Source organism: Peromyscus eremicus, chromosome 20 (genome assembly GCF_949786415.1).
Source record: "Peromyscus eremicus chromosome 20, PerEre_H2_v1, whole genome shotgun sequence".
Lineage (NCBI taxonomy): Eukaryota > Metazoa > Chordata > Mammalia > Rodentia > Cricetidae > Peromyscus > Peromyscus eremicus.
The window spans coordinates 14,247,992-14,265,377 of NC_081436.1; the positions used below are offsets into that span (position 1 = coordinate 14,247,992).

General features: G+C 54.0%; 2 protein-coding genes across 2 annotated transcripts in view; one reads left to right on the plus strand and one right to left on the minus strand.

Moving 5' to 3' along the window:
- Tubgcp6 (tubulin gamma complex component 6) overlaps positions 1 to 11,208 on the plus strand; it is a 24,361-nt gene extending 13,153 nt beyond the window's left edge. Inside the window, exons 5-25 of the mRNA XM_059247636.1 lie at positions 146 to 267; positions 1,039 to 1,114; positions 1,284 to 1,393; positions 1,674 to 1,765; positions 1,859 to 1,998; positions 2,350 to 2,499; positions 3,756 to 3,837; positions 3,927 to 4,015; positions 4,096 to 4,211; positions 5,692 to 5,830; positions 6,061 to 6,132; positions 6,304 to 8,116; positions 8,318 to 8,373; positions 8,501 to 8,642; positions 8,736 to 8,904; positions 8,994 to 9,135; positions 9,319 to 9,513; positions 9,591 to 9,723; positions 9,794 to 10,007; positions 10,082 to 10,281; positions 10,380 to 11,208. Of these exons, the coding sequence (XP_059103619.1) occupies positions 146 to 267; positions 1,039 to 1,114; positions 1,284 to 1,393; positions 1,674 to 1,765; positions 1,859 to 1,998; positions 2,350 to 2,499; positions 3,756 to 3,837; positions 3,927 to 4,015; positions 4,096 to 4,211; positions 5,692 to 5,830; positions 6,061 to 6,132; positions 6,304 to 8,116; positions 8,318 to 8,373; positions 8,501 to 8,642; positions 8,736 to 8,904; positions 8,994 to 9,135; positions 9,319 to 9,513; positions 9,591 to 9,723; positions 9,794 to 10,007; positions 10,082 to 10,281; positions 10,380 to 10,471 (4,344 nt within the window). The 3' untranslated portion in view covers positions 10,472 to 11,208. The remainder of the gene's footprint in view (positions 1 to 145; positions 268 to 1,038; positions 1,115 to 1,283; positions 1,394 to 1,673; positions 1,766 to 1,858; positions 1,999 to 2,349; positions 2,500 to 3,755; positions 3,838 to 3,926; positions 4,016 to 4,095; positions 4,212 to 5,691; positions 5,831 to 6,060; positions 6,133 to 6,303; positions 8,117 to 8,317; positions 8,374 to 8,500; positions 8,643 to 8,735; positions 8,905 to 8,993; positions 9,136 to 9,318; positions 9,514 to 9,590; positions 9,724 to 9,793; positions 10,008 to 10,081; positions 10,282 to 10,379) is intronic.
- Positions 10,535 to 17,386, minus strand: part of Selenoo (selenoprotein O) — a 12,669-nt gene continuing 5,817 nt past the window's right edge. The window contains exons 4-9 of the mRNA XM_059247633.1: positions 16,056 to 16,186; positions 15,104 to 15,384; positions 12,187 to 12,331; positions 11,433 to 11,618; positions 11,143 to 11,299; positions 10,535 to 11,053 (exon numbers count right to left, since the gene is read on the minus strand). Coding sequence (XP_059103616.1) covers positions 10,889 to 11,053; positions 11,143 to 11,299; positions 11,433 to 11,618; positions 12,187 to 12,331; positions 15,104 to 15,384; positions 16,056 to 16,186 — 1,065 coding nt within the window. The 3' untranslated portion in view covers positions 10,535 to 10,888. The remainder of the gene's footprint in view (positions 11,054 to 11,142; positions 11,300 to 11,432; positions 11,619 to 12,186; positions 12,332 to 15,103; positions 15,385 to 16,055; positions 16,187 to 17,386) is intronic.

The window sequence follows — 17,386 nt, forward strand, 5'->3', positions numbered from 1 at the left end:
AATCCGTAAATGCCCACCGCTTGGAAAATGGGGCCACTGAGCTATGCCATGAAGCACAGCCCTGTTTTCCAGCTTGGGGGTGTCCTTCCAACCCTTGAGTACATGACCGTGTCCCAGCTGCGCTCCTTCTCCTCCTTGCCCACAGGCCTTCACCAGCGGCCTTCGGAGGTACTTGCAATATTACCGGGCCTGTGTTCTCTCCACTCCGCCTACCCTGAGTCTCCTCACCATTGGCTTTCTCTTCAAGAAACTGGGCCGGCAGCTCAGGTGAACCTCACCACAGTAGCCTAGCATGGGCCTCAGGAGAAGATGTGGGGCTTTCAGGGCAGTAGAGAGCCAGCTCGACTCCCTGACAAGGAGGGCCCAGAAGAATAGTCCTTGGTTGTCTGAACAGTCCCTGCACAGCTGGTCACTATGTGCGACAGCATGTGTCTTGCTGGGCCCAGGGATTCCTGCCTAAACAGCGCTGCAGGGGAGGGAGGACCATGCCTCTGACACCCGTGAGCCCGTTAGTAAACCACCAGGCGTGGTGTCTCCTGGCAGGTGCTATCCGCTGAGAGAAGCTGGGGGTGGCAGATAATATGGGAGGGGGACGTGTTCCAGGCGGCCAAGAATTGAGAAGGTAGAGCCTGGGATCTGGACAATGTGAGTGGGGGAGTCATGTGGAACACAGACTACAGGGAGGTAGAGAGGGTGAGCGTTCATGAGGGGGATTGGTGCTCATCCTAGTCAGACAAGGTGGTAACCTATGCCAGGCAGAGGGTTCAGATGATACCGTAAGAGTGGAGTTAGAGAGTAGGGATGAGGTGGGGAGGCCCAGTATGGATGTGTTAGCGCCTTGCGAGGACAGCACAGTGGACAGTGCTGGGCAGGGTCCAGCAGGGTGCTTAGATCCGGTTTGTTGGGGGTACAAGTAGTTTTTAAAGCCTGTGTAGACCAGTCGCTTAGGGGAAAATGAGTATTTAGCTTGCTTGTTTTGATCTGGTCCTTGGGACCCCGTACCCCTGTCACCTGATCTGATCCAGCTTCTGTGTCTAGGTACTTGGCTGAGCTTTGTGGTGTTGGCACTGTATCCCTGGCAACCAGTGGAGAACCCAGGCCTGTGTTCCCCACTGTGAGTCCTCCTTCCTTTTCTCAAGTGTGAGCTTGCCTGCCTCCCTTGAACTGTGCGTTCTTGTCATGTTTAGAGGTGTGGTCCCTAGTCATACTGCCTAGCCAGGCGGTGTGCCTGCCAGGCGGTGTGGTGGCTGTGCACCCACCCTGCTTCTTCCCGCTGTTTGTAGGGAGTGAAGCTTCTGTCCTACCTCTACCAGGAGGCACTGGATAACTGTAGTAATGAGCACTATCCTGTGTTGCTGTCCCTGCTGAAGACCAGCTGTGAGCCCTACACACGGTAGGTGGCGGGTGCCCATGCTGGCCATGCCTTCTCTCCCTGCAGTGGATGGGGAGGCTATGCTTAGACCAAGTATGTATTTGGACTTCCTGTTGATCCACTGAGTGCTGGGGTCCGTGTGAAACATACTGGACAAATGGACCTACTAGGTAGCAAACCATACCCACAGTTGACAGGATCCGCTGGCAGTGTCCTGTTTCACTCTGTGGACTGGCCACACCCACCCGTCATCCACACCCGCCTAGCTCCCCCCTCCCCGCCATGTCCCATTACCCCACAGGTTCATCCATGATTGGGTGTACAGTGGAGTCTTCAGAGATGTTTATGGGGAGTTCATGATTCAAGTTAACCATGAGTACCTCAGCTTCCGGGGTAAGTAGCCATTGGCTGCTAGGCTGTATCCTCTGCCTGGGGGCAGGGCCATTGTAACTGCAGACCATCATGTTCTGTCCATGTTCTGTCCAGACAAGTTTTACTGGACCCATGGCTACGTGCTCATTTCCAAAGAGGTGGAGGACTGTGTTCCCGTGTTCTTGAAACATATTGCCCATGATGTGTACGTCTGTGGGAAGACCATCAACCTGCTCAAGCTCTGCTGTCCCCGGGTGAGAGGGTCCTGCTAGCTGGGTCGGGGGGCTTGTACAGGTGGGAGGCCAGCTCTGTCTAGGGACTGTGTCTGACTGGTAGGCCCCAGTGTATTTGCTGCCACAGTCCTCTGTGTGGAGATGAGATCCCACAGTGCTCCTCAGTTTCTGATTCTGCTTCTGCTCTAGGCCCCGTACATGGTGTCTCCATTGTGGGGGTACTTGCTCTGTGGAACCATCAAGGGTTTCTGCTCCCCCCAGATTTAGGAATGAACTGTCTTCGTCCATCACTGAAAACTCAGTTGCAAGGCAGGGCTTGGTTTTGCTCCTGGCCTTGGCCACGTTCTCACTGCAGCTCTTCCTCTCTGGCAGCACTATCTCTGTTGGTCTGACGTCCCTGTTCCTCGTATCTCGGTGATCTTCTCTCTCGAGGAGTTGAAGGAGATCGAGAAGGACTGTGCTGTCTACGTTGGGCGGATGGAGAGAGTTGCCCGTCACAGCTCCATCAGCAAGGAGGAAAAGGTACTTGGTTGTGGGGCTTGGCTTTCTCTGCACTTCCCTTCACTTCTTGGGGTTCGGGGCGGATAGAACTCCTACACCCCAGTGGTAGGCCATTGCCACTCTCAGCAACTTCTGCCTGGTGCCCAATGGGCAGTAGGAGCAGTCAGGCAGACTCAGGGCCAAGAAGTGCTGGGTGGGGGCCATGTAAGGCAGAATGGGTCTTTCTGCTATCTGTCCTGGGAGTATGTTTAGGTGGGGACACCCAAGGTGCTTGGCTGTGCGTCAAGGGAAATTGGAATAAATCTGGTGACAGGTATGCAGAGCAGGGGCTTTGTTTCTCCCCCCTCCCCCGAGTCTAGGTGGCCTTGCCTGCACTCCAGGTGTTGCTAACATGGGTGGCTCCAGCTGGAAAATCCAGGCAGCAAGGCCTAAAGTTCCTCCACTTGGGTAGTTTTATAAATAATGGGTGTTCCTGGAAGCAGCGCCCTAATTCTCCAGCATACTCCAGGACAAGACTACTATGACAGTGTGCTCTAGTGACTGGCCAGTGCCGATCTCAAGAACTTTTTCCTAGCTTGGTACCTAATGGGCAGCAGGAGAGACCAGGCAAGGACAGACTCAGGAGCAGGAGTGGTCCATGAGCCCTTTATTTATCTCTGGGTACATAGTCACCTCCTATTCACTGCTCCAAGGGGGAGGCCTCCCTGTCTTCCCAGCTTGGGTGAGGCATTCCCTGCTAACATTCTGTGTAGGTTGGGAGGGGTGTCTGTTGACAGTGGCCAGCAGCAGGTTGTTTTAGAGAACTAGGGCAGTGTTCTCTCCACACTATCCTAGGAGAAGGGACAGGGCATTGTAGCTAGAGTTTTCCTGCCTGGCCCACAGTCAGGACAAATCTCTCTCACCCGCCAGTCCCACAGCCACTCAGACCCAACCAAATAAACACAGAGACTTATATTGCTCACAAACTGTATGGCCGTGGCAGGCTTCTTGCTAACTGTTCTTATATCTTAAATTAATCCTTTTCTATAAATCTATACCTTGCCACGTGGCTCATGCCTTACCGGCATCTTCACATGCGGCTTGTCATGGTGGCGGCTGGCAGTGTCTCTCTGACTCAGCCTTCCACTTCCCAGCTTTATTCTCCTCCTTGTCCCGCCTATATTTCCTGCCTGGCCACTGGCCAATCAGTGATTTATTTATTGACCAATCAGCAACACTTTTGACATACAGACCATCCCACAGCAGGGCATTAAGATAGTTTGCTTATTGTCTTTTAGGAATTACGTATGGAAATTGCAAAACAAGAACTAATTGTCCATGCCCGGGAAGCAGCATCTCGGGTCCTGAGAGAGCTGAGTGGTGAGTGCAGTTCCAGATTTCTCTTCCGCTCTGCTGGGGCCCCTGCTGGACTCTTCACAATTGCATATGCCTCTCACCTTCTCTTGAAGACCGGCAGATGTCAGAACAGATGGCTGTGGACACCAGGAAGCGAGAGCAGTTTCAGCGGCTGAAGGAACAGTTTGTGAAGGATCAGGAGGTGGGTGGGTGGTCTGGGTTCTGGGTGGTTCTGGCCCTGGAGTCTTTGATTTAGTAAATGAGGCTGTCTGTGTTGTGTAGCGACGCCTGGCGGCTAGACAAGAGGAGCTAGATGATGATTTCAGCTATGCCCGTGAGCTCCGTGACCGGGAGAAGAGGCTCAAGGCCCTGGAGGAAGAGCTGGAGAGGAAGGCCAGGTAGGGCTGTGTGGCAGCAGGTCCCACAGCGCTGGTTTAAGCCGAACTAGGGATGGTTTACTTTGTCTTTTTTTTTCTTTGATGCTAGGGATCAATTCCAAGGCCCCAATGTTGCTAGGCAAGTGCTCTACCAGTGAGCAACATCCCTTACTTGTTATTTTGGCTTTTAATCTGAAAAATTACAGACCTATGTCAAGACAGAAAGATAGTAAGTCTGCTGGACACAGGATGCTGTCCTGGACTAAGGGGTTAGAGCCCAGTGCACACAGCGTGTTTGGTGTCCTGGCTGTTTATTAATATTGTTTATTTTGTGGTGCTATGGAGCCAACTCTGGGCCTTGAGCGTACAAGTAAGCACTACTATTGAACCACATCCCCCAGGTCTTGCTGTGTGGCCGGCTGGCTTTAAATTTTCAGTCCTCCTGTCTCACTCAGCCTTCCTGGTGCTCTGATTACAGGTGTGTGCCACTCCACCTGGTCTGTTCATCTTTTTTTTTTTTTTTTTTTTTTAAAGATTTATTTATTTATATACGTATACAGTGTTCTGCCTGCATGTATGCCTGCAGGCCAGAAGAGGGAGCCAGATCTCATTACAGATGGCTGTGAGCCACCATGTGGTTGCTGGGAATTGAACTCAGGACCTCTGGAAGAGCAGTCAGTGTTCTTAACCTCTGAGCCATCTCTCCAGCCCTGGTCTGTTCATCTTAAACAGCTTCCATTGGTTTTTTATTTAACAGAGCAATGGGCCGTAAATCTAGCATAGTTCTTGAGTCTCTTCCTCTTTGTCTCATTCGCTTGTCCTTGAAACCAGCTCATTGTTTCAGTGGGAGGCTTCTGTAGAAGGGACTGGCCACATCTGTGTGGTGCCCTTGGAAGCTCAGCTGTTGCAGCCTTAGATCCTGTTTACAGAGGGAAGGAGGGGTTTGCCTCCTGCATGTGCTCTGCATACACACATGTGAGTAGGTACTCTATTCACATAAGAGGAATCCAGGCATGGAGGCCCTGTTCCTGACTTCTGCCAGCCAAACTGGAGATGGCACATTGTGCCTCAATGCCCAGTGGCTGGAGGCTTGGAATCCCTGGGTTTGCATTGATTTTGTTCTTTTACTTGCTCTGCAGTTCTCTTGGGTTTGAACTTGCAGATGGGAAGAGGTCTGCTGTGCAATAAAGAAAATGTGGCCTGGTTCCACCGGGCTGGTCCTCAGCCACCTGCTTGTTCTCTCGTCTCTGGCCATGTACACTTTTCCATTTTTCCTCTGGTCATTTGTCCAACAGCAGTTGCCAAAGGGGCCATCTGTCCATTGGAGCCTTTCAGTGTGGTGGGCAGCAAGGCCATCCCTGGGAGACCACTCTGTGGTGGGGAAGATGGAGAGCAGGAGTCTGGGGAGGGAGCCTCCTTGGAGAACTGTCTTAGCCTGTATCTGCCCCCAGATGGTGCAGAGTGGTTGTAGTGACCACGTCCCCTCTGCATGTGGCTTCAGGCAGGCACTGGTTGACCATTATAGCAAGTTGTCTGCAGAGGCAGCTCGCCGAGAGCAGAAGGCCCTGTGGAGAATCCAGAGGCACCGGCTAGAGAGCGCACGCCTCCGTTTCCTCCTGGAGGACCAGAAGTGCATTCAGGTATGGCAGCGGGCAGCTGCTCCTGCACACAGCCGTGCACTCATGCCATCCTGTGTAAGGGTGCAGATGGCACTTGCTGCGGCTCAGGCTTCCAGCCAAACCGGACAGCGAGTAGGCAGCAGGGCCAGTGGCATCTGTGGTGGGTGAGGGGTACTGTGTGAAGGCTGTGGTGTGTGCCAGCTTTTGGTCACTACAGAGCTGCTGTGTCTTCCTGTTGGCTTGAATTTCAGGAGATGCTGAGAGACATGGAGGCTCACCCGCCCCAGGAGCCGCTGAGCGTGGTCCCAAGCACCTGCTCTCAGGTAATAGGCTCTACAGGATCTTGGGAGCCCTGCTGGGACTCTGAGTTAGATGCTCTGGCTTGGTTGTCCCGTGTCCCTCAGAACTTAGTAGGTGTCGGTCACTGTTGCTGAGCTCACCTTGGGGACACAGGGTTAAATGGCTGGAGGGATTCAGTATGTGCTGTGTTTCAGGTCCCATCTCCAGATCCTCAGCATGCAGATGAAGGCCATAGCTGTGATCTGGGGTCTGCAGAACTGCATTGGGATCATCCAAGTCCACCAAGTGCATCAACACCATCAGCCCTCCAGTCTGCAGCAGAGGGAGCTGATGACCCTGGTGCTGGGCAGGCAGAGGGAGCTGGGCCATTCTCTCCTGGTCTCAGCATCACAGACTTTCTGCCCACGGGCCCTGGGGCTGAACAGCCTGTGGATAACACTGGAGCTCCCTTCTTAGAGATGGCACTGCAGACCATCTGTTCAGACCTGTCCCCTGTAACTCCTGGGCCAGCACTCACAGCAGCTGGCTCCCAGCCTACCCAGTCAGAGTATGATTTCAATACCATCCTGAGGCCAGCTATGGCCACCTCCTCTTCACCAGGACCCTTGCAGGATGTCCAAAAGAGTTTGGACAGTGAAAAGCAACATCTATTGGGGGACATGCCCACAAAACTGGATGCATGTGTCCATGACATGCAAGAGACTTTGCCTTGCCCACATCCACTCAAGCATGTCACTTCTGAGGAGGGGACCTTCCAGCCTGTGGGGCAGCTTCTTGAACACATATCAGGGACTGCTGTCCCTGCAGAGAGCCTTGCTTCTGGAATGGCTCCTTGCCAGCCACTTAGCATTTCCAGATGCGTGTCAGATGCCAGCACCAAGCAGGGGGACTATATGTCAGACGTGGCTCTTCCTCAGCCACAGTGGAACATCCATGGACATCTGTCAGATGCCAGCACTGGAGCTGGGGAGAATGTGTCAGAAGTGGCTCCTTCTAGGCCACGGTGGAATGTCCGTGGACACGTATCAGATGCCAGCATCAAGGTTGGGGAGAATGTGTCAGATGTGACTCCTTCCCGGCCACGGTGGAACATTCATGGTCATGTGTCAGATGCCAGCATCAAGGTTGGGGAGAATGTGTCAGATGTGACTCCTTCCCGGCCACGGTGGAACATTCATGGTCATGTGTCAGATGCCAGCATCAAGGTTGGGGAGAATGTGTCAGATGTGGCTCCTTCTCGGCCACGGTGGAACATTCATGGACACGTGTCAGATGCCAGCATCAAGGTTGGGGAGAATGTGTCAGATGTGACTCCTTCCCGGCCACGGTGGAACATTCATGGACACGTGTCAGATGCCAGCATCAAGGTTGGGGAGAATGTGTCAGATGTGGCTCCTTCCCGGCCACGGTGGAATGTCCACGGACATGTGTCAGAGGCAAGCATCAGGATTGGGGAAAATGTGTCAGATGTGGCTCCTTCCCGGCCACGGTGGAACATTCATGGACACGTGTCAGATGCCAGCATCAGGATTGGGGAGAATGTGTCAGATGTGACTCCTTCTCGGCCACGGTGGAATGTCCACGGACATGTGTCAGAGGCAAGCATCAGGATTGGGGAGAATGTGTCAGATGTGACGACTCCTCGGCCACGGTGGAATGTCCATGGACATGTGTCAGATGCCAGCATCAGGATTGGGGACAGTGTGTCAGAAGAGGCTCTTCAACCACATGGATGTACTCAGCCTCCCTTGATTCTGGAGGAGCCCTTGCCAGAAGCTGAGCCTGATCCACTCAGGCCCCATCAGTGCCCTCCTGCCTGTGTGTCCCCATCAGGCCTTCATGTGGAAGCACAGAGCCTTGTTCAGGAAAGTGGGCCACAACTACCTGGAGAAACGAAGCCTACCATCTGTTCTAGCCTTGGCAGCACAGAAGAATGTAGCCTACAGACCAAGCCCCCTGTTGTGGCTGAGCCTAGCATGCTGGGAAATGGCATCCCTGAAGAGACAGGTGAGAGCGGGCAGTGCTGGTCAGGATGGGACCATGACACACAAGAGGCAGTGTCATGATGTCTTCTGTGATCCTTTTTGTCAGCCAGGATTGCCTTGCTGCTGTGGGGGTTCTGGAGGAGTTCTCTGGACCAACCTCACTATGTCTCCTCAGCAGGTGCTGGGCACTGATGGCCCTCCTACCCACTTTGTGTCTTCTTAGGTCCAGGGAGGAGTAGGGATGCAGAAGACCTCTCTCCATGGCCTCCAAGCTCACAGGTCAGGGAAGCATGTAGGGAATGTTGCCACATGGGACATTCGCCCATTTTCAGCACAAGCAAAGTGGGGGGGCAGGGCATAGTACACTGGGTGGGGATGCAGTTCTTTGAGGTTGGTCTCTTTTTAGGAAGATACAGCCCAAGGCCCTAGTGAGGAGGTCTCGGACACAGAGGCTGAGGCCAGACGCTGGGGCAAGGAGCAAGCCTATTTGGCAGACCTCACAAAGCTCTACCACCTGGAGCAGTACCCAGACAGCTACGAATCCATGTGTGAGTGGGCCAGCTGCAAGGGCAGGTGGGGGCTGGGTGTGCTCTAGGCCAGTGTATCCCCAAGTTTCAGCGAGTCTGTTTTGTTCCCCACAGCAGAGCCTCCTGTGGCTCACCTGGTCCATCACATGCTCCCCCAGGCCTTTGCTTTCCCCGTGGACCCCCAAGTTCAGTCAGCGGTGGATGAGACTGCAGTGCAGCTAAGTGAGCTGCTCACGCTGCCTGTGCTTATGAAGCGCTCGCTTACGGCACCTCTGGCTGCCCAGTGAGTGCCGCCCGCCACCTGCCACCTGCCGCCACCTGCCCGCCACCCGCCCTTTCCTGCCGCCACCCTAACCTCCAGCTTCCCCCCAGTGTCAGCCTGGTGAACAAAGCTGCGGTCGACTATTTCTTTGTGGAGCTGCACCTGGAGACACATTTTGAAGCACTGCGCCATTTCCTGCTGATGGAAGATGGAGAGTTCGCGCAGTCCCTTAGTGACCTGCTCTTTGAGAAGGTCCCTAAGACGCGGAGTTGGGATCAGGCTGGCCTGGAGAGCTGGTGTGGGTGGCTGCTGGCCTCAGGCCCACCCACACAGCTGCCATATTCCCTAGCAACGTGACAGTGCCACTTCGGCCAGTGGGGAGGGACAGGGCACAAACCCGGGACTCCTTGAAACATTGTCTCTCCACTTCCTCAGCTCGGGGCTGGACAGACGCCTGGGGAGCTGCTCAACCCACTGGTCCTTAACAGCATCCTGAGCAAGGCACTGCAGTATAGCCTCCATGGGGACACTCCACATGCTGCCAACCTGTCCTTTGCCCTCAAGTACCTGCCTGAGGTGTTTGCCCCGAATGCGCCGGATGTGCTGAGCTGTCTGGAGCTCAGGTACAAGGTCAGCAGTGTCCTGCCACAAGTGTGTGGGGAGGTGTGTCCTGCAGCGGCCGGTGCTAAGTGGGGCTTCCTGAACAGGTTGACTGGCCCCTCAACATCGTTATCACCGAGAGCTGCCTGAACAAGTACAGTGGCATCTTCTCCTTCCTGTTGCAGCTGAAGCTCATGATGTGGACACTCAAAGACATCTGCTTCCACTTCAAGCGCACAGGTGAGGCCTGGCCTAAGTCCATCCCACGTGTGGCTTCAGGCTGATGCTCACCCTGTTTGTTCTCCAACAGCCCTCGTGAGCCACACAGCTGGTTCAGTGCAGTTCCGCCAGCTGCAGCTGTTTAAGCACGAGATGCAGCATTTCGTGAAGGTCATCCAGGGCTACATTGCCAACCAGATCCTGCATGTCAGCTGGTGCGAATTCAGGGCCCGGCTAGCTGTAGTAGGTGACCTGGAGGAGATCCAGCGGGCCCATGCCGAGTACCTGCACAGGGCTGTTTTCAGGTGAGACAGGCACCTGGACTTGGGTGTGCCCCGGTCAGGCTGGGCAGATCACCAGCAGCTCTACCCTCCACTAGGGGCCTGCTGACCGAGAAGGCGGCACCAGTCATGAACATCATCCATAGCATCTTCAGCCTGGTGCTCAAGTTCCGTAGCCAGCTCATCTCCCAGAGCTGGGGCCCGGCTACTGGCCCCCGAGGTGCCGAGCACCCCAACTTCCCGCTCATGCAGCAGTCCTATAGCACCTTCAAGTACTACTCCCACTTCCTCTTCAAAGGTGAGCCCTCTTGCTGGGCTGGGCTGCCGCCCGGGCTGGGCTGCTGGGGTGGCAAGGCACAGGGTGGGCAGGAGCCTGAGAGTTGGATGCCTTTCCAGTAGTGACCAAGCTTGTGAACCGTGGCTACCAGCCCCACCTTGAGGACTTCCTGCTTCGAATCAACTTCAACAACTACTACCAGGACTCCTGAGGACAGACAGGACCGTGGTGCTGCATCCCGTTTGACCTGGCTACAGCAGTGAGCATCCAGACAGACCTGGAAAAGCTGCTTTATTTAGAGGCCTGGGAGATTGAACAAATGTCAGGCCCAGTCCTTTGGGGCAAGATGCAGACAGGCTACAAGGCTTATTCAGCCCTGTTTGCATCGCTTATAAGCATGAGACTGAGTTCCTCTATTGGCGTGAAGCACCATGTGCTGGGGGCATGTTGAGTGCTAGGCCAGGGCAGTGCTGCTAAGGTGGTCTCAGACAGAGACGGGTCAGGTTTTGACTGGAGATCTCTGCCATCATGGAGAGACCGTGAGGGTAGGGATCCCAGTGGTCTCAGCAACTCAGCAGCACTGGGGAAGCCTCGGGAGACTCCAGACATGTGGAGGACACCGAGGCCTTTATGAGGATCATGTTACACAGAGTTCTGCCGCCCAGAGGGGTGGCCTGCTGCTGTAGGAACACTGCTCATCAGTGGTCCTTGCCGCTGCTTCAGGGCCTGTGGCCTCAGTGGCCACCTCTTCGCTGTAGTAAGGAGACTCTAGCAGCTTCAGGACACGGCGCACCTAGAGAACAGGTGAGAGGAATTGGGAGTGGGGCATACTTAATGACCGCTCTTCCTCCCGGGACATAACAGGCACAGGTGTGTGCTTACCTCGGAAAAGTCTCCGTTTTCAGCAGCTTCAATGGCATTCTGTGCAATATAGTTCCTTAGGATGTACTTGGGGTTGTTGGCATGCATGATGCGTACACGGTCTGCCTGCCAGGCAGCAGTGTCTCCGACACCCTCCTTCTCCTTGTCCAGACGGGCTCTGGAATCATATCCCTAGCTGGCTTTTTCCAACCAGACCAGCTTGCTCCAGCCCCAATTCAGGGCCATCTGCAGCCACCCCTGTGTGCCATTGTGCCAAGGAGCCAGCACAGGTGACCCTGGAAGCTGCCTACCTGTACTCCTGTAGCCAAGTTTTCCAGTGGTCTGTGTTCTTGCTCTGCAGTTCAGCGGGGCTCAGCTGTTCCAGCCGGGACTGGTGTTCCACACGCTCTAGCTCCTTTGTGACATTTGCTTGAGTGCCGATGAGTGCAAAGAGCTGTGGGTTCGACTGTGCAAGCATCAGCATCATAGAGAGCTGCCTGCAGGGACGGGGTACAGGAAGTACCTCAGCTAGGGGCAGTGAACAGATTTTGTCTTGCTCTGAGGTCGGCTGCTTTGCAGATAGCCACATGACTCAGGTGCTGGGGCAACTTCCAAATTGCTCTGGACCCGGACGTTGCAGTTAGCTGAGGAGGTCAGGGACCATCATGACCCAGGTGTGTTTCTACCAAATCTCAAGTGCCATTTCCTCTGAATGGTTACTGCTCCATTCTCCACTAAATTCCTTCTGCATGACTAGCCCCTAGGTTGTTACTTGAAAGCCTGTAAACCACCACCATTTCCCACATCTCCTCTGGACACAGTGTGCACACCGTATGGCAGATGCTGTGGGAAGACACAGTCTGCTTGGCAGCTCCATCCCAGTCCACCTGTGCCCTGCTTTCTTCATGTTAGTGCCCTGGTCCCCAATGCTACTGAAATGTGACCTTACTACATTCATGCCTAGGAATGGGGCAGCTGCCAGGGCCTCAGGTGTACCTGTGAAGGACTCTCACAGGCAGTCTCCAACTTCCCTGCTGAAAACAAATTCCAAGGGTATACGCTCACCGGGGATCCATCTGGGGTCGGAAGGCAAGCTTCAGCTCTTCCAGAGAGGCACACTGGGAGGTCAGCCTGGTTAGGAACTCTGTTGAGTCTGATGGTTCAGCTGGGAAGGAGCTCAGCATATAGAAGGTATTTGTGAAGTCAGCACCTGAAAAATGAGCTGCTCAGGTGCTGGGAGGCAGATGCTGGCTCCCATTTCCATAGCCACCAGACATCTGTTACAAGTCCTTTGTAGGTGATGTCACCTGAAAAATGGATTGACACTGACAGAAAACAAGGCTAGCCTGGGACCCCCAGTCACAGTGCCTGCCTGGGGACTCCCTGGGGCACCTCGACACACCCGGGACAGCGGAGCTGTCAGCCTGACCTGGCAATCAGAGTCACTTGGAACCATGCAACTCCTAAGCAACATATGAAAGTGCAAAAAGAGGGCTGTAAGCTTGCTCAGTGGATAACGGGGCTTGCTGCCGTGTGCACTGGACAAGTTTGATCCCCAAGACCCAAATCATGGAAGATAACTGACTCCTGCAAGTTGTACTTTTACCTCTGCTATGTACACTGTAGTACACACGCGAACGCAGTGATTTCTTAAAAATATAAGATGAGGCCAAGCGGTGGTGGCACAAGCCTTTAATCCCAGCACTCAGGATGCAGACAGATCTCTGCACGCTCCAGGACAGCCTGGGCTACACAGAGAAACCTGTCTTGGGAAACCAATTTATAAAATGAGAAGTCAGGTGTAGCAGTATGTGGGAGGCTGTCAAGTTCCAGGCCAGCTTAGGCTATATAGCAAAACTCAGTTTGTCTTGTGCTCACATGCTGTGGTCCATGTGTGGACGTCGGAGGACAGCTTTGTGGAGCAGCAGTTCTCCCCCCGTATTCATAGGGTTCTGGGAGTAAAACACAGGTCTTCAGGCTTTGTAGAGCAAGCTTTACCTCATGAGCCACCTCACCAGCCTTCCCAGTCTCTGTGTGTCTCTGATGCATGCACATGAAGGCCAGAGCAAGATCTCTGCTGGCTTCCTCTACTGCTCTCAGCCTGGAAGCACCCCACCCCCTGTAATGTTGAGGTTACTGCCTTTTTATGTGGGTGCTAGGGACTAGAGCTTGGGTTCTCATTCTTGCAGAACAAACACTTACCCACTGAGCCATCTCCCCAGCTCAAGACCCAGTTTCAAAAAATAAGGCGGCTCAGTGGACAGAGGCACTTGTCACTGTGCCTGACGACCTGTGCTCACTACCCGGGATCAACATGGTAGACGAGAACTGACTCCTGCCAACGACCTCCATGCTTGTGGGGCCATAGGCACACTCCCCTTCATACACAAAAGTAATTTTAAAAAAGGCCGGGCACTGTGGTGGCACATTTTAGCACTCCAGGGACAGAGGCAGGCAGATCTCTGAGTTTGAGGCTAGCCTGTCTACATAGCAAGTTCCAGGCCAACCAGGGCTGCACAGTGAGACCTGGTCTTAAAAAGATGAAAACACTCCCAGAGTAATGGAGAAAACGAGACAAAAGAGAGGTAAGACATACAGAAAACAAACTTGTCAGGGATTTGTTGTAACTAATGGATTACCCATCCCTGCGATGGAGAGGCAAATAGACAGAGTGGAGGAGAAAGATGTGATTCAGCCTGTCTATAAAATGCCTGCTTTAGAGTCAAGTGTGTTGAAAATGAAAGCTAAAACCCATGCAAACAGGATCTACAGAGGCTGAGGTGGTGGCACATGCCTTTAATATCTGTGGCAGGCAGATCTCTGTGTTGTCTGTGTTAGAGCCCAGCCTAGTGCATGCTGAGTTCTAGACAACCAAAGCTATGTGGAGAGACCCTATTGCAAAATAATAAGAAATAAAGAGGCTGGGGTGGTCATACTAACACAGGCAAGACAAGCTGGGCATGTGACCCCGGCGTTCAGGAGGCTGGCGCAGGAGAAGCGCTGGTACAAGACCAGCCTGGGCTAGTGTCTCCAGATAAAAGGCTGCAGTTCTGAGACCAGGAACCAGGCAAACATGCCCATGTTAGTCACCTCTGCTCAAGACAGTGTTATGTCCAGAACAGTCAGGGGTGAACTAAAAATGACCCAGTAACCCCACTGACTATGAGAACTGGAAGCCGGGATTCAAAACAGTAACTGCATACATTTTTCTTTCCCCCAGAGCTGAGGACCGAACCCAGGGCCTTGCACTTGTTAGGAAAGCGCTCTACCACTGAGCTAAATCCCCAACCCCCCCAATTTTTCTTTTTTTTTGAGACAGGGTTTCTCTGTGTAGTTTTGTTGCCTGTCCTGGATCTCACTCTGTAGACCAGGATGGGCTCGAACTCACAGAGATCCATCTGGCTTTGCCTCCCGAGAGCTGGGATTAGAGGCGTGTGCCACCACCGCCCAGCATACATTTTTTAAGTGCACTATATGCAACAGCCTTTAAGAAAACCCAAGGGGGCAGCCGGTCGGTGATGGCACACGCCTTTAATCCAGCACTTGGGAGGCAGAGGCAGGCAGATCTCTGAGTTCGAGGCCAGCCTGGTATACAGAGCAAGTTCTAGTACAGCCAGGGCTACACAGAAACTGTCTTGACCCCCCCCCTCCCCACACACACACACAAGAAAACCCAAGGGGATCATTACCATTAGACACTGGATATTCAGCATTAAAAATGGAGTTAAATTCAGACACATGCTACAACATGGAAGAACCTAGGGATCCTCTGTGTAGTGAAATAAGCCAGCCACAGACAAATCCTGAGGTTCCTAGAGTGGTCAAATTTACAGAAAACAGAATGGTGGTGTTGGGAGGAGGTGGATGGAGAATATTTAAAGGAGACAATTTCAGTTTGGGAAATGGGAATGTCCTCAGTGCCAGTGAGCTATACGTCTAGACACGAAGTATTTGCCCACAGTGCCAGGGTTCTGTGGCTCACCAGTCAGATGCATGGTCTCCAGAAGCTTGGCCACAAGTGTCCCATCTTCCTCCAGCTCCACTCGAATAAGACCCAGCTTCTTACGCATCTTCTGCAGATAGTGCCTTTGGAATTCGCTGTCAAACTCCTCGGCGAGGATGGCCTCCCCCAGCGCGAGGGGCAGCTCAGGCTCCAGTGCTTCTGCCAGCTTCTGCAGGTTCCACTTGCACACCTGCGGCTGCTTGCTGTATGTGTAGCGCCCAGCATTGTCGGAGGCGTTGCAAACATGGTCAGGGTCGTATCTGCCACACAGGGAAGTCTATCAGGAGACAGGGCAGGCTCCTGGGGAAGGCTGATGGCCACGCCCATGGTGATACCACTCTTGCCCTGTCAGGCCCTGTGGGCTCAGACACCTCGAGACTGGCTGTACTTTCTTCTGCCTATACACAGGCAGTTTGGCCTCAAGGCCAGGGAGGAAGCTCCTTGAGACCCAGAAAGACAAAGGCCACCAGACAGATAGAGTCCTCCCTGCTTACCACCTGCCTCTGCTCCACCCCTCCCCTGCACCCCCACTCCTTTGATCCACTTACAGCCTGGCAGTGGACGGACTTGTTCTAACATGCTAAGACGTCATCCTTTTTTGTTCAAAACACTCCAGTGTTCCAAGTGTGATGGCACACTCCTATAATCCTATCATTCAGAAGCCTAAGACAGGAAGACCACAAGTTCAAGGCCAGCCTGGATTACATAATGAGTTCCAAAACCCTTGAATTCTGCTTGTAGGAATGGCTGACCAGACACTGCTGGGAATGAAACACTGAAAAAAGGCACATGAGCAACACACAGGCCTCCCTGCTCCTTTCTTATACCCGTGACCCCTGTGCTGTTGGGGTCTGTCCCTTCCACTGTGAGGGACAATTCCTAGGTGACCAACAGGCAAGAGGCCCATCACCTTCAACCCTAGGGGCAGTACCTGTCCAGGAAGCCGAAGGGGCCGTAGTCAATAGTGAGCCCCACGATGCTCATGTTGTCCGTGTTGAGCACGCCATGGCAGAAGCCCACACACTGCCACTCGGCCACCATCCGTGCTGTTCGCCGGGTCACCTAGGGGACAGGCTCTGGTTGCTCCCTCCCTGTGGTGCCCTTATGCATGCCAGAGCACCCAGCGCATCTCCTGGACGCCAGTGGACTTCTCTAAGTGGTTCTCAGTCCAGGGCCCTCTGCAGTCCCTTACCACTCGGTGTTTCAGAAGTATGTTTGAGGTGAGTTGGCTTATACGGGCCTAAGTTCCATTTCCGCCACCTATTCTTTCTTTCTTTCTTTTTTTTTTTTTTTTTTCCCAGAGCTGAGGACCGAACCCAGGGCCTTGCGCTTCCTAGGCAAGTGCGACCAGTCTAGGTTGCTATTTCCTAGACAGTGCTATCCCATCTCCATAGCGGGTGCTATATGGCCATGTCACCAACTGCTCACCCAACCAGAGGCAGCCCCTGAACACAAGGTTCCAGTGTGGCCTGGAGAACAGTGGCCCAAGTGCAGGACTACACCAGAGCCCCCCCCACCCAAGTGCAGGACTGCACCAGAGGCCCCCCCCCACCCAAGTGCAGGACTGCACCAGAGCCCACACCACCCAAGTGCAGGACTGCACCAGAGGCCCCCCTGCCCAAGTGCAGGACTGAACCAGAGCCCACACCGCCCAAGTGCAGGACTGCACCAGAGCCCACACCGCCCAAGTGCAGGACTGAACCAGAGCCCACACCGCCCAAGTGCAGGACTGCACCAGAGCCCCCACCCACCCACCCAAGTGCAGGACTGCACCAGAGCCCCCCCTGCCCAAGTGCAGGACTGAACCAGAGCCCACACTGCCCAAGTGCAGGACTGCACCAGAGCCCCCCCCCCCACCCAAGTGCAGGACTGCACCAGAGGCCCCCCCCCCCACCCAAGTGCAGAACTGCACCAGAGCCCACACCGCCCAAGTGCAGGACTGCACCAGAGCCCACAGCGCCCAAGCAAGTGCCCTTTTGTGTAAGAAGCACAAGAGCTCCTGGGAACCAGCGAGTACTGGCCTTCCAGTTTCATGACATAAAGACAGACGCTTAAAGGGACAGTGTAGGCTGACCAGATCACCCACCTGTTCCTGTGTGAGAGCATGAAGCTGAGCCTCATAGCTCCTCCTGGTGCACTGTGGCTCTGTCACACCACATCCCCAGCAACTGTGCCACAGGTGGGAAATAGGAGTGACCTGGTGTGGGACAAAGCCCCGTGGACTCATGCTTGGAGGATTATTCTGCTGACCAGCCGCAATGA